Below are 14,431 nucleotides of genomic sequence, written 5' to 3' on the forward strand. Positions count from 1 at the left end.
ATCCAAATCCTCTTAGCAATGGAAAATGTCCCAGGTCAGGAGGAGGTGGAGGAGATTGTTAGCAAAGCCCTGCAGATTCTGACTAAGGAGCCCAAACTTGGGATGGAAAGGAAGATTAGATCTTTGCAACACAGCATCCACCACAGAGTGAGCAGACAAACCACAGCAGAGCTGTTAATGTCACAAACTTATCTAGAGGGTATTGTTTTAATTAGTTATTGTATATGATAAATCAATTGATGCATAGTCCCCCAGAAATTTAACACAATAAAAATCTGCAGAAAAGGAAAGGGACAAGCAGAGACTGTCTACTTAGCCAGGTTTTGAGGGAAGGATCCTGGTTATGGAAATATGTGCTTCAGGGTCGAAACAAAATTAACAAAACACTTCCTTATCGTGGAGAGGTCTTTTTTTGGTGAAGACTGCATGTTCTGGCCAATGTAATTAAAATTTTGGGGTAGCTGCTATAGAACACTCTGTCAGCTGATGGATCTTGGGACCCAGGGTGCAGAACAAGGTCTGCTTTGCAGATTGCTGTGCTCTGGATTGACAACAAGGTGGCAGGGACCCAGGGAGGAGTGGAAAAGTTACTCAAACAGCCTCTTTGCAGGGAGACAGCCTTCCTGAGAACACAGTGATGGCTGCTGCCTCTGAAAAAGATCCAGCTCACGTCAAGGAAATGAAAATTTTAAGGAGAGTTGGACCAAAAAAAGTGATCACAAGATGGTATTTATTTTGCTGGGCTAGTTCTGTCCATCAAATAGTCTACAGTACAACATTACAATGGTCTGCACCAGAACCTTGACTTCTAAACTTGGCTTCAAACCATGCAGACTTAGACTGTGCTAGGAGGGATCAGCTTCCCAATTGACACATAAGGTGCTCAGATGAAAAGTTAAGGGCAACTCTGAATAAGCCATTATTTGCAGGCTATTCCACAAGTCTTGGAATATAATGAATGCCTGTGGGAAAGTCTGCAAAAGCCTCCCATAAAAGTGGTGGAAAACCAAAGAGCTGAAATTCTATGAATAAATTTTGGGTTATGACTCATCCATTGCTGAAGTTATAAGGAAAATATGTGACCACTGACTGGGCTTATTCCCACTAGAAAAGGGGTAACATATTTAGCATTTTCACACTAAGGAATTTATTAGCCTTTACTGAAGTTGTGTGCTCTGTATTGGACAGGAATTTGAAGTTAAAAGCTGAAGTTCTAGGAATAAGGAAAGGAATATACTGCAGATACAGTATATGGCTCTGGGTGTGCCATAAACAGTATTTTTACTGCTTCAATATAGGCTATAAAAGTAGGCTTCCAAGGGTTTCAGAAAAAAACACAAAAATTTCAAGGTTTACCTAAATCTGCATCACAAGCATGAATTTTTCTTATTGTTAGTTAATGGGATTAAAGTCCTTAAAAAAGAGGCACATCTAAAAATAATCCCTTTAAAGGCAGGACAAAGACTTGTGGAATAAATAGAAAATCTGAGCTATTTGAGCCAAATAGCTCACTGAGAAGAATTAGTCCCAGAGTCCTTGGGGCTGTCAGGGAGGTAAGGAAGCTGCCTGGACCCAGGGCTGTCTCTGGCTTGCATGGAGCCAGTAACCACAGGAATGGGAAAGCTCCTACAGGTCAATACCAGTACAGCCCTATGGTAAAAAAAAGAGGCTCTTGAAGAGGGAGAGCATTTGGACAACAATAAATTATTAGGATCTTATATATAAAAACAAAATTTAAATACTGCTACTGGTGTAGAATCTGTTAGGGATACACCTTATGGGCACAAAGAAAACTTTGTGAGTCAGGTCTGGACAGTTTGGGAGATGTTTGTGGCAAGGCAGAGGACCCAATTGTAAGTAATTGAAAGAGAGAAATAAAGTAGTGATCATGCTGACTCTCTTGTACCATAGTGATGGGAGGGTCTTGACAGAGGATGAGCTGAAGGCTGGGGGTCTTTTTTTCCATTCTTCCTGCAATATTCAATCTGCTCTTCCTTGTAGGTTTGTTAATGCTTTCCCCATGGTCACCCTGACCTTTTAAGGGGAGCTCCAAGGAAAGGCTCATCCCATTGCACTCTCCTTGTTGGTTAATACAAGCAGTGAGACTCCTTCCACAGCCAGTCCCTCTGGCACTGAGAAGGGAATCTGCCTTCTCAGGAAAGGCAGCACTCCATTTTGGGAGATCTGTCTGTGGATATTGGGCATATCTGGCTGCTGGGATCAAGGGGGTTGTGCAGCTGGAGCTGGGGTGGGTGGGTGAGCCCGTGGGGCTGTGGCACAGAAAGGGTGAGGAGATGCAGAGCCAGGCTCGGAGCTGCCAGCGGGGTGTGGGTGGTGCTTACACTCAGCTGGCTTCACATCTCCCCATGGGACTTGTCCAGCACCACAGTATTCATGGGACCATCTGCTTCTCCCCACCCAACCCTTCTGCTAAAGCAAAGATTTCAACCGAGCAGGCCAAACAAATCCTTTTCTGTCCAACAAAAACCTCCTCACGCTGGAACGCATCAGATGAAATTCCCACAGTGTTCACAGATGGAGACGCAGCCACTCATCCCCATATCAGACCTACACAAAATGTGGGGTGTTCTCAAATGACAAAAACAAAAACCTTTATTTTTTTTCCCTTCTGCTTAAGGAGCTAATGCTCCTTGGGCTGACCATCTCCAGCTGAGAGCAAATGTGCAGCCAGGAAGCCGTGCCTGACACGGGCAGGTCCCAGCAGGGTGTGGGGGCTGCTGAGATGGGGGTCCATGGCCATGGAGGAGAAAAAGAGGCAGCAAATAACCATGGTAGAGCAAAGGAGCCATGCCTGGGCTTGTCTGTGATCAGCCAGAGGGAAAAAAAATGGAGTGGAGAAAAGCCATGGAGCTCTGCAGAGGGGATTAGGATTTACTGTCATATCAGGTGAATTCAGGGCAATGAGAAGCTGCAACCAGATTTTATCTCAGCTGATAATAAAACATCCTCTTCACACAACTAAAAGCAGGCATGTTGTACACATTCTGTTTAACCTGGCTCACACAGCCAAGCTTGAGTTGCTACATAAAAGAATTATTACTTATAGGATCTTTTTTACTAGTTTTTTTAATCCAGTGTTGGTAGGTTAAGAGTCTGTAATATTACATTCTCCTTAAAAAAATTATTAATAAATCATAAAAAGGAGAAGGGAGCCTGAAAAAGCAATTTTATTCTCAGCCTTGGTGTAGCTGTTTTACAGTTATGGGCAAAGCCCTTAAAAATTTCCTTGTCTCAGTTTAGTGAACTGTGAAATGATGATAACACAACTGCAGCTCTGGGATCTGGGAGGGCTGATGCTTTAGCTGTGCCTCAAGTTTTTTATATGCAGGATGTGAAGAAGTTTAAGACATTACTATGTCATTATCTTTTATACTTGTGTACTTACTGCTCTTGCAAACATAATATTTAGTCCTCTAAGAAGTGATTTATAGCACGTGAAGATATATATTTATAAAATATTTCTCCAAATAATGACACTGTGTATCATAAATATAGAAATACAAATTTTATTATTCTTTTGATTATCCTTAGCATATTAAAAAAATTGTTTCCAATAGGCTTATCATACTGAGAAGGAATATTCTGTCTCAGTAAATTTAAGAATTGAGTTATTATTTTGACTACTGCTGACAAAAGCTCAGCAAAGCTGATCTCTCAAATAAATATGTAAAAATAAAATTGTTGCATGTACTTATTCTTAACAACTTATAAGTCGATTAAATCAAACTGCTGAAATATAGATACTGTTGTTTCTTTTTTTGTTGTTGTATTTTATTTGTGTAATACCCCTGAAATCATCTTTAAAATAGCATTTCTCATAAATGAAAACCTCCAAATACGTATTTTGTCCCACTCAGGATATTTAGGGCTAAAATAGCTGTTAATTTGCATCTGATGGTGAGATGTTTATTTTCAGAATGAAATGTAAACGTTTTCTAAGATGTGTCATATCCATTTCACACATTTCATGAAACACCGTGGGCATCTGTTTATTTGCAATTTTTGCATAATTTGGCCATAGTTTGCTTGATATTTTCCTATGACTGCTTTCCAAGGGAGAAAAAATATGCAATATGCAGAGTGTTTAATGCAAAATGTCCTTTTAACAGAAGCTGAACTTCACTAAATTGGTCTTTAGTAGGCATCTGCTTCATCACTCTTATTTGTCCCTTCCTATTTCTGCTGGAGTTTGATTATTCACCTGACTTATTTCCTTGTTTCCCCCCCTGGCCTCTCTTGTTATGGCTGGGCCCTTGTGTGTTTAAATGTTAGCAGCTGCCTGGAAGTGACCTTAACTGCTCCTGGGAAAACCTGGTTATGTTTCCTTAGCAAAAACTGGGCAGATATTCGGTTCCTTGGGAATAAACACGAGCTTATCTGTGGATGTTTATTGGTACATGGGGATAAGGCAAGGGGCAGTAGCTTATGTGTGGATAATATCCCTGCTTCCCTAAAACCTAAGGGATAACTTGAGGGAAAGCTGTGCCAGCTCTAATCACCCCTCTGTTCATCCTCTGCAGACACTCTCATGCACAGGATGAACATTAGAAATTGAGGTGAAGGCTCTTTGATTGCCACCAAATCAATCTCCAAGTGTAATTGAACCCTGATCAACAAGCACTGCCATAGACCACCGAGGGAATGGATTCACAGAGGGACATGAGCTTGTTTTGGACACTGAGCTTTTTGAGAGATACATTTTTTCCTAGCTGCAGGTGGATGGGAGCTGAAGCTACCCTAAGATTTTAATGGTTTTGTTCTTGTCTCCATCAATAGCACTTCCTCAGCCTTCCCCTTGAGAAGCTGATCTCTGCTGTCCTTATGCCCCCTCCTTGCAGGGCCAGTATTTGGCACACGAGGCTGTGCTGGAGGCAGGGCTGCACCCACACCTGGTGTCCCTGCACTGCCTTGCTGCCTGACAAACCTCCAACACCCTCTTTCCTGCTGCTGCCCCCCTTCATTTGGCAGTAAGGTCTCCTTCCCCTCTCCAAACCCAGAGATCTGCACTGATCCCTTCCTATACCCTCCAGGAGCCCCCTACCCACCCCAGGTTCATCACATTCTCTTTTCTTGATGCCTTGGGTACTCATTCCTCACATCAGAGCACTGCTGGGCAACGTGAGGCTTTCCAAGCCATGCTTAATTCATTTTCACAAAGTCATCTCACAAACCTCAGAGCCAGCAGCAGAGAAATGTCCAGCAGACAAGAAAAGGTGTTTAACAAATAAACTGGACTGAATGGACTGAATCAGAGACCTGCCCCATGTACACCAGCAGTCAATAACAACTGCATGCTACCATAACCACACACTCCTCCCTGCCTCAAGCTAAGATGAACAAGCTTTTATTATTTTAAGAAAAATTCTCTTTTTTCCTGTCATAATGAAGTCATGAAATAGTTTGAATACAAGCAGTTTGACAGCAGTTCCCCCAAACAAACAAGCTAAGGACAGGAGAAATTGTTCTGCAAAAACAGGTTCTCACAAGCTGTGTTTAAAAGTGGGCAGGAAAGGCAGCAAGAAGAGTTCTCTTCCCCTCATTAGCAGTCCCAGATTAGCTCTGGTAGTGCGCAGGAGGCTGGAGCTGGGATTGGATACAGACCCAAATGTCTCCTTGCTTATTCAGAGCTTATCAGAACACCCTGAACTTTCAGCCTTGCAAATACTGAGCTGGAAAAAGCAGAACACGCTCTCTGGGGAGATTTCGTGCTCATTTTTACCTGTGGTTGGGCCAGAAATACTTCAAAGATAGATTTCCTTGTGACATTTGAAGTTTTCTCATTCAGGAGCCTGCCAGAGCTTGAGCTATACAGAGGTAGATATTTATGGGGTCAGAGTTTCAGAAAATCTCAGCTTTCATAGAGTCACCAAAATAAATGACCTGCTTTTCAAAAAAGGTCTCATCACTAAAAAGACACCAAGCCTTGTGTCCCACAGGGAGCTGGTGCATTCCAAAGTCCCTTTGAAATCAGGATCTAATTGTGAGAGATTTGCTTTTAGATATCTGACAGGAGATATTTCGAGCTAGAAATTTTAATGGGTTTGTGAAGCAAAAAAAAGTGACTAAATTCTTTAAGGCACAAAAGTCAGTACAGACCTGGCTAACTATAGAAAGAAACATCCCGATCCTCAAGTTCAAAGAAAAAAGGGAGAAACAGAAAAGTGAATATGACCTCAGTACACCAAGAGGAGAGGTTTATGTAGGGATAATTATCTATTGCCTTTGTCACACTAAAATAATGTCAATAGAATGAAGTCAGTGGCTGGGGTCTAGTCCCAAATCTGCATTTTCCTTGCATCAGGCAGTGCTTCTGGGCCAGCATGTATGACCTAGAGTCCCTGATGATTCCCTGCAACCCCAGTACATGTCCATCAAGACACACTCTTTCCCTCCTCAAGCAGTTTTTCCAGGAGCTATTTTATTTCCCTTCCAGATGCTCTGTCCTATTGCATGGCTGGCTCTCACTACAGACCTTGCTGGATCCTGTCCTGATTCTTGGAGACCTGGGAGGCTTTGCTGTGTTGGCTGATGGAATTTGGCTTGCCTATTGTTCAAGGGAAAAAATTGTTTGTCCAAACCTTTCCACCCAGTCTCGGTCTCAATAAATAACTAAGCCTTGTATTTTGACCTCAGGGAGATGTTGGTAGTGATGCAAAAGGGATGTTGCCAGTAGCCTCAGCTTTAATCTTCATGCTGCACTTTAATTGCGTTCCACAGACCTAAAAAGAAACCTCCATTGACTACATCTGATCCAGGACATATGACCAAACTGAGAAGTTAGCTGGCAGAAGGAACTGACTGCACAGTTGATTTGCCTGTTGGGACTCTGGGCTGAAGAAAAGGGAAACCTGTAGTTCCTAACAGCTTTGAATTTTGAGTCACTAGATTCACCTTTAACTTTTCACTTATTTATCCTTGAACACCCCTTGGAGTTTTGCCCTGTGGACCTGCAGACTGTTAGCTGCCTTGCCCAGATCTAGCCCACACTGACCAGACTGGCACTGGGGCCACAGCACATTCTGGTACAATTCTGCTGCTCATTAGCATGTGAACCCCTCCTGAGTCAGATCCAGCCAGACATGACTATGCATGACATACAACACAATAAGAAAGTCATCAGAAGATCCTGAAACAGCTGGTCACTAAAAAAAGGTGTCCCAGCTGCTTCTCACTTCATTAGAAGAGCTGTTTGCCAACTTACCCAGCATCCCTTTGTTGGAACTGGACAAGCACATATCCTTCTCAGCACTGGGAAGAACAAATCCAACCACAAACACCTCCACCCCATCTGCCATCAGTGCCAACCCTAAAACAAAGAAGAGAGTCCACTGGAAACGTCCGTGGCCACACTCCTCAATGATGTTCTCATACTGGTGGGCGAGTTGCTCCTCGTCCTCCATCCTCTCGGCCATGAGGTCGGCACGGTCTCTGTACTCATCATCCATGGCAGGAGCTCGCTTCTTCTGCTTCTCTTTAATGTCATCTGGGTGTGGGATCCCTTGGTACTCCCCCTCATAGACCTCATCATCCTCATCGTGGCCTTCTGTGACATCACTCTGGGCATCCTCGTCCTGCGCGGGCTCATCCCCGCCCCGGTAGTAGCCGTCGTTGGGTGCGTCGTAGTTGCCATCCTGGTACCTGTAGTCATCTGAGACCTGGTTTGTGTTTCTATATCCATCATCCATTCTGAAAGGAGAGTTCTAAATGCTGCAGGTCACTGTGTAGATATTCTGAAATGGGTATGGGTTTGTGCAATTCCTGACGTCGGTTACTTGAACATATCTTCTCTCCGCTCTTTGGAACTGATGGGATGCACAGCTTCCCAGGCTTGGAAGGAGAATTATATATAAAGGTTCTCTTTGACAGAGTCTCACGCAGGTTTTGGTAATGCTTCACTTTTCAGCTGTCATTTGTGACTTGCTGGCTCCTGTGCTTTGGGTGAGAAAAGCTGCTGTCTGGGGAACAGCGAGGGAAGAGCAAATTGCACAGCCGGGGAGCTAGGAGGACTTGACAGGTTTTTCCTGATTCATCGTGGTGCTGAAGGTCATGTCCTGAGAAAGAGGAAACAATAGCAATGAGACAGCAGTAAGCTTGCAAGCATACATGCTCTGAGTTTAATGCCCGACATTTGGAATACGTGCTTTTCCTTTGAAAAAATATGGCAACAGAGGAATGCTTTTGCATCATCAAAACCCAAAGCCTCAGAAAAAACCAGAGCATTAAAATGTACCAAGTTCAGTGGGAACCCAAAGTATAATGTAAAGTACCATGTGGTCCCAATTTCTGTCATTCCTGGAAGTCCTGCCTCCCATATGTGGTCCATGGAGAGCAGAACAGCACTGGGCTGGGTTGCTGGAACAGAGCTCTAAGGTTGCTAAATATGTTTCCATCCACCTCCTCAGAGTACACTCATCCCTGGTCCCTACAACTGGCTAGCATCATAATGGGACAAAATATGATCCTGGTTTTCTTTTTCATCCAGATCCCCACATTAATTTTATTTATTGGCTTCTTCTTTTCCCTAGTGTCTCTCCATCTGTATCCCAGATGCACCACTGGCATACAGAGTCTGCCAAGTCACCAAAAGTCACACCAAGCTCTGTTCTTCCCATATCTAAACATCAACAGGGGATGATTTTCACAGAGAGCAAAAAAACCAAAGCTAATACAAAATCACTGCTGTCTGCAGGGAAAACCAAGAAAAGTCAAGACACATCTAAACACATACTCCTTCTGGACACCTGATTTCCATTATTTTCCAGGCAGTTTCCAGCCAGCTGGCTCTGCAGTGTTCCCCTGCCTCACACAGCTGCAGACACAGAGCTTGGAAGGAGAAGCACATGGGAAAGCGAGTGGAGTCACACCAGAGCAGCCAGCACAGCGTAGGCACGCACAGAACATGGACTTTGCTTCAAGCTTTGAGCTACTTGCCTAAATAAAGTGTAAATGAGGTATGGATTGACATGGGCAGGCACAAGCCTGAGGATGTGTGGGTGTTGTTACCTACACAGTCAGTTGACCTATAGAAGCGCACGCAAACGCACACACTGTAAATAACAGTGCTATATGCAGCTGAAATGACTTCAGAAGAGAAATTCAGTAGCACTCTCTATAATGAAATGCTCAGAGGGGCATCACTCCTGCTGCCAGTGCTGTGATTTTCTGGCAGTCCAAATGCTCAGAGTAAGGAAGGAGCACAGGCCTGACTTCTCTGCATGGAATAATGGCCGTGCCTTGCCTGTGCTGTTCATGGAACTGCTCCAAGGAACTCCATAAAAGCTTCCTCTGCCCTTGTGTCTATCTACCTGTATATTTGTGGCCCATAATTACAACACAGCCTCTGCAGAACCTGCCAGAACCTCTTCCTTTTCTCTGCTGTTTGTCACTACATTCAACGTCTTTCCTCTTCCCTTTACGCTGAATCACCGTACATTTTGCTTCAAATGAAAAAGGCAACATGGCATTCTTCCAGGGCTCAAAAAGAGTGATCAATAAAGCAATAGAAAAAAAAAATTAAAATGCCAAATGCATTCTGATCTGGTTATAATGATCAGGAGTCTACAGTGCAGGGAGGGGTAAAGAGAAGTATTTGTACAAGCACCAGAGCTGTTAATGTACAGGGGAGTTAGTACATCTGACAGCCATCAGAAGCACTTAAGTGAGTCCTACAGCTCTTGTTTCAGGGCTGGAGTGTTACCTTCAACAGTTAAAAAAGTCCAAAATTACTTTTGAGTCTCAGAACTCTCTCCCAGTCCTGAAGTAACTTTCTTGATTACACAAAGATTTGTGTCATGACTGAACATCGTGTTCTCCAAGGCAGTAAAATGCAGTTCCACAGAGACATGTTTTCTTTTGAAAAGTAAGGGAAGGAGCCTTTTATTTAAAGAGAAAAAACAAAAGAACAGTATGTGCAAAAGAACATTAGGCCTTGCTTTGGAAGTCTTTAAGAATCATCTGCTGACAGGTCATGCTTCAAAGCGACCTCAAATGTTGGAGCAGGAAGCTCAGTGACCTCACTGTGTTTGTCCCTTTCTGGTTGCCACAGAACTGAATTGAAAACTCATTTTAGGAAATAATACTAATGATCAATAGCAGAACTGATCAGACTCTGAGTCTCCACAGACCTTAACTCTCTTTTCAAAAGGTGAAAGTATTTTCTTAAGGGCTGGAAATCTTTTTGCTCTCTATTTAAAAGCTGCTGAGGCTTAAAGCTGGGCTCTTTGCCTCCCACAACAACAGGACCAAAGATCACAAACTCAGAAAAGACCTATTGAGGCATCCGTCCTCTTTCACTGACACACAAAGTCTGGCATTTACCAGATGGAATCACATCTTGGGCAGCCTAAGGAATAATGACAAGAGCTGATGAGTCTCACAGACCGGTGAGAGTCACCTGTATGGGGAAGAACAACCAATTCAGAGAAAAGGTCATCCAGAAAATAGTGACTGGTTTCCCATTCAGTTGGTAGGATGGATATTTTCTGGGATCCCCCCAGGAGAAGGGGCAGTGCAGAGAAGCAGGCTATAACTTCAGAATGCTACACTTTCTATATTTCGCACCACTTGTTTTCTTTCTTTGCCACATATGCACAGGCTGATTCACTCCAGACCTGATTCTTTAACACCCTTTCACTCAAGCTGAGCTGCACTCACTCATTAACAGCCCCATTTAGCATTTAGATGCGAAACCATGATGTGTCACAAAGATGGCAGGCTTGGGTTGCTATAATTACCCTTCACAGTGATGCATGAGGCTTGAGACAAATATACACATCTCACCAAGCCCATTGTAGCAGGGTGGGTGTCAGTCTCTTCTCGGATAACAGCACAACAGGAAACGGCCTCAGGTTGTGCCAGGGAAGTTTCAGACAGGATATTAGGGAAATTGTATCATCAAGAGGGTTGTGAAGTGTTGGAACACTCTGCCCAGGGCAGTGGTGGAGTCACCACCCCTGCAGGCATTTAGCAGACAGGTAGATGGGACACTTGGGGACATGGTTTAGTGCTGGGCTTGGCCCTGCCGGCTCAATGGTTGGACTTAATGATCTTACAGTTCTTTTCCCATCTAAATGATTCTAATTACAATCCCTTGACCCATTTAAACTGCCAGTTCCCTTTCTGAGACACACAAGAGAGGTTTTAAAGACACAACAAATGTCAGGCTCCATAAGGCAGAGCCTGCAGGGCCAGGAAGGCAGAGGCAGGAAAGTCTCATTCTGGGTCTGCCCAAACCAGCCCATTAAATTGAGTGTTGGACACAGAAACCTGGGATACATCAGAATTCAGATCCTTTCCTCATTTCTTTAAAATACACTGTGCACCATGCAGATTTCTTGTACTCTTTAGCTCTTTAGCTAGCTCAGATGTTGCATACTTAGCCAGGAATTCAGTCATTTGAGCTCTGCAACTTAAAATAGGAACCTAAAGCCTTGGATATCCTCATAATAGAAATGGTATCAAGTCTAGGAAAAAGGATGCTTAAAAAAAGCAGATCAACACCAGCATTTGCTTTTTTGAGGGGGCATATAGGTAAGTCTGGCATGCTGAGGTGATAAAGTGCGGGCTGGAGGGCAGCAGAGCTTGGAGGGGATGCAGAGAAGGGTGATTTTCTCGTGCCTGGTACTAAATGAAGAGAGCCCAGAGCTTGTCAGAGAGCTGAGCTCTATCAGAGGACAGAAATCATGTCAAATTAGAGAACAGGGTAGATATGAGAAGGGTTTTCCATGAAATATTGCACCTTGGGGCATGATGGAGTTTCTGGGAAAGCAGAGAGCGTGAGGATGTTGCTTTGTGGGAGCACGAGCTGTGGGTGCACACACATAAATTGAATTTGCAATTATGAATGCACATCCATGGTGTGGATCCAGCAGGGACACAGAGAGCCAAGGCTGGGAGCTGCCTCCCAGGGCCTTTCTGCACGCTCAGAAAGGCAGAACACTCAAAAGCAACAGCAGGAGGGAGAGGTTATTTGGGCACTAAGGAGAAGGAGCATGACAGGGACACCATGAAAATGCTTTCAAGGGATTTTTAGCATTCACCAGAATAATCCCTGTAAAACAGATGGCAGAGCAGTTTAATATTCTGCCTGAAGGACGACTCCTCCTGCAGAACATCCTCACCCCCAGAGCTGCTTTCTGCTGACAGCAATGGGAAGGTGCCCAGATCCTACAGTGACCATAAGGACATTCTGCAGTCACAGAGCTGACTGTAAAACATTCCTGAGAAGAAATTTTCCTCCCTGAAAGGAAAAAGATGATTATGTAGATAGGCTTCTGTGAAGCTCCAATCTCAGGTTCTTAGTGAGGCTGCAATTAATGGATCTCCTTGTACACAGGAAGGGACAGATTTTTGAGGTGCCTAAGAAATCACAGCTCCCAGGGGAGCAGCATCCTGGATTTCAGCAGTGGCAGCAATATTATCAGACAGGTGAGCACTGTGGCAAGGAGTGATCACTGAGCTGCTGGATGAAGTGCTGCAGGCTGAGCAGCCTGGGCTCTGTCCCTTTCTTCCTGGCATCTCTGTGTCCCTCCAACCCCACAACAGGACAGCACAGATTTCCCTTGGTGGGAATTGCAGATCCCTCACAGCTGTGGTTATATGAATATATGAATATATTCACAGATGGGCAGCTTCTGCCCCCAAAACCTTAATCACACCAGAATTGGGGGGAAAAAGGTCTCTGTGCTCACAGGTTCACAGCTGAGGAGCTGTCAGGAAAAGTGCTCCTAGGTCTTTGTCAAGTTTTCAATGAAGTCTTGCAGTCTAGCATTTTAGTTTTGTTTAAACTAAGAAAAGTGCTATTTTACCTCAGGAAAACTTTGAAAATTTCCCTCTTTCCAACTGGTATAAGTAATAATTTTTTTTTTAATCTAAAAAATTAGACTGCAACCCCATCATTCACAACAGAAATGCTTTCAGATCAGGTGCATTATAAATTCTTCATCTTACACTGTAGAAAGTTGCCCTTTTCATTGGTATAAAAAAGAAGAGGTGCATGGAGATTTGTTTCAAACTGAAAAAAAATATTTCATTAAAGAAATGCCATCCTGTCAACTGCTTGATCCATTTTTTATTAGAAACATTCATTGAAACTGATTTTACCCCCTAAATAATTCAGGTTTGGAAAAGTGGCATGTTTTTACCAACAAAAATTGTAACAGGAACTTTTTTTATGTTCTCATGGATGTAAAATTATCTCAGGTCCACCTTTAAGAAGACAATATAGAGAAATATGATATAGGAAAAGTAATCCTGCTATTTATATGCATGTGACTAAAAGTATCTGACCTCTGTGAAGCAGAAAAGGGTTTTTCTTCTACAGGGTTCTGACTAGTGTTGGGGGTTTTTTGGTGTGTTTTTTTGTTTTGGTTTTTTTTTTTTTTTTTGTTGTTGTTGTTATTTGATTGTGGATGGGGTTTTTTTGTTTATTTTTTTTTCCTTTTTGCTAACATTAAAATTGTGGCTGCAGCCACACAATTCAACATCCAGAAGAGAGCTGAACAATATCATCATTCTCCTGGACAGATGGCAAGGCTGAGTTCTTGGCAAGGATCCTGCAGAGGGAAAAGCAGCAGGATCTGAAGAGAATTTATATGTGAGGGAAGGTAGAAAAAGGAAATGAGGGGGTTTTGAATACAGAAATGCAGAAACCAAGTAAAACTGGAAGTCAAGGGGCAAGAACAGGGATTAATGGTCCAAACTATGATCAGAATAAAGGAGGAAATGGCCAGGGCAAGATGGAAGCCCTGACATATTGTACTGATCCACAAAAAGTGAAAAAAAAGTGTAGTAATAACAGTAGCTGTTGCCTTCATATCCAAGGATTATAAATGCATCTGGTGCCATCTCTCTCAGAGATCAGCCCTAAGCCTTGTTAATTCTTGCTTAACTTTTTGCATCTCTCCTTCCCTGCCAAAATAACAGGAGAAAATTCTCAGAACACAGGACTCTGAAACACTTTTGGAAGTTGGCTGTGGAAGACTTTACTCAGCCAAACCAACCCAACCCAACCCAAACCACACCAGTGGTGGTGGAATATTATTTTAGGGGATGATTGCATCAAAACAGATCACAATTCTTGCAGGTCTTCAGCAGTAATTTTCCTTCCTTTGCCTTTCCATCCAATACCCTCATCAATGGTGGTGTGTCCCTGGGGAATTTCCAGGAGGATGTTCTCAGCTCTGAACACTGGCCAGTGAATCAGGGTGGTTTAATCAGCTGATGACCTTTTGGGTCTCCTTTTTTCAAAATACAGAACAGCCCTTGGGATGCAAGTTTCTACAGGATTCTAGACAGGTAAAGGGACACTGAATGTATCACTAGGAAAAATATTCCCTTCTGATTCCTCTCCAGTCTCACAAGATTGGAAGTAAAACTTGTCCTTACAATTAATGTCCAAAAGAAGCCATGG

General features: G+C 43.3%; 1 protein-coding gene across 1 annotated transcript in view; it reads right to left on the bottom strand.

Moving 5' to 3' along the window:
• SV2B (synaptic vesicle glycoprotein 2B) overlaps positions 1–14,431 on the bottom strand; it is a 63,520-nt gene that overhangs the window by 22,006 nt on the left and 27,083 nt on the right. Inside the window, exon 2 of the mRNA XM_018913942.3 lies at positions 7,223–8,072. Coding sequence (XP_018769487.2) covers positions 7,223–7,706 — 484 coding nt within the window. The 5' untranslated portion in view covers positions 7,707–8,072. The remainder of the gene's footprint in view (positions 1–7,222; positions 8,073–14,431) is intronic.

Source organism: Serinus canaria, chromosome 10 (assembly GCF_022539315.1).
Source record: "Serinus canaria isolate serCan28SL12 chromosome 10, serCan2020, whole genome shotgun sequence".
Lineage (NCBI taxonomy): Eukaryota > Metazoa > Chordata > Aves > Passeriformes > Fringillidae > Serinus > Serinus canaria.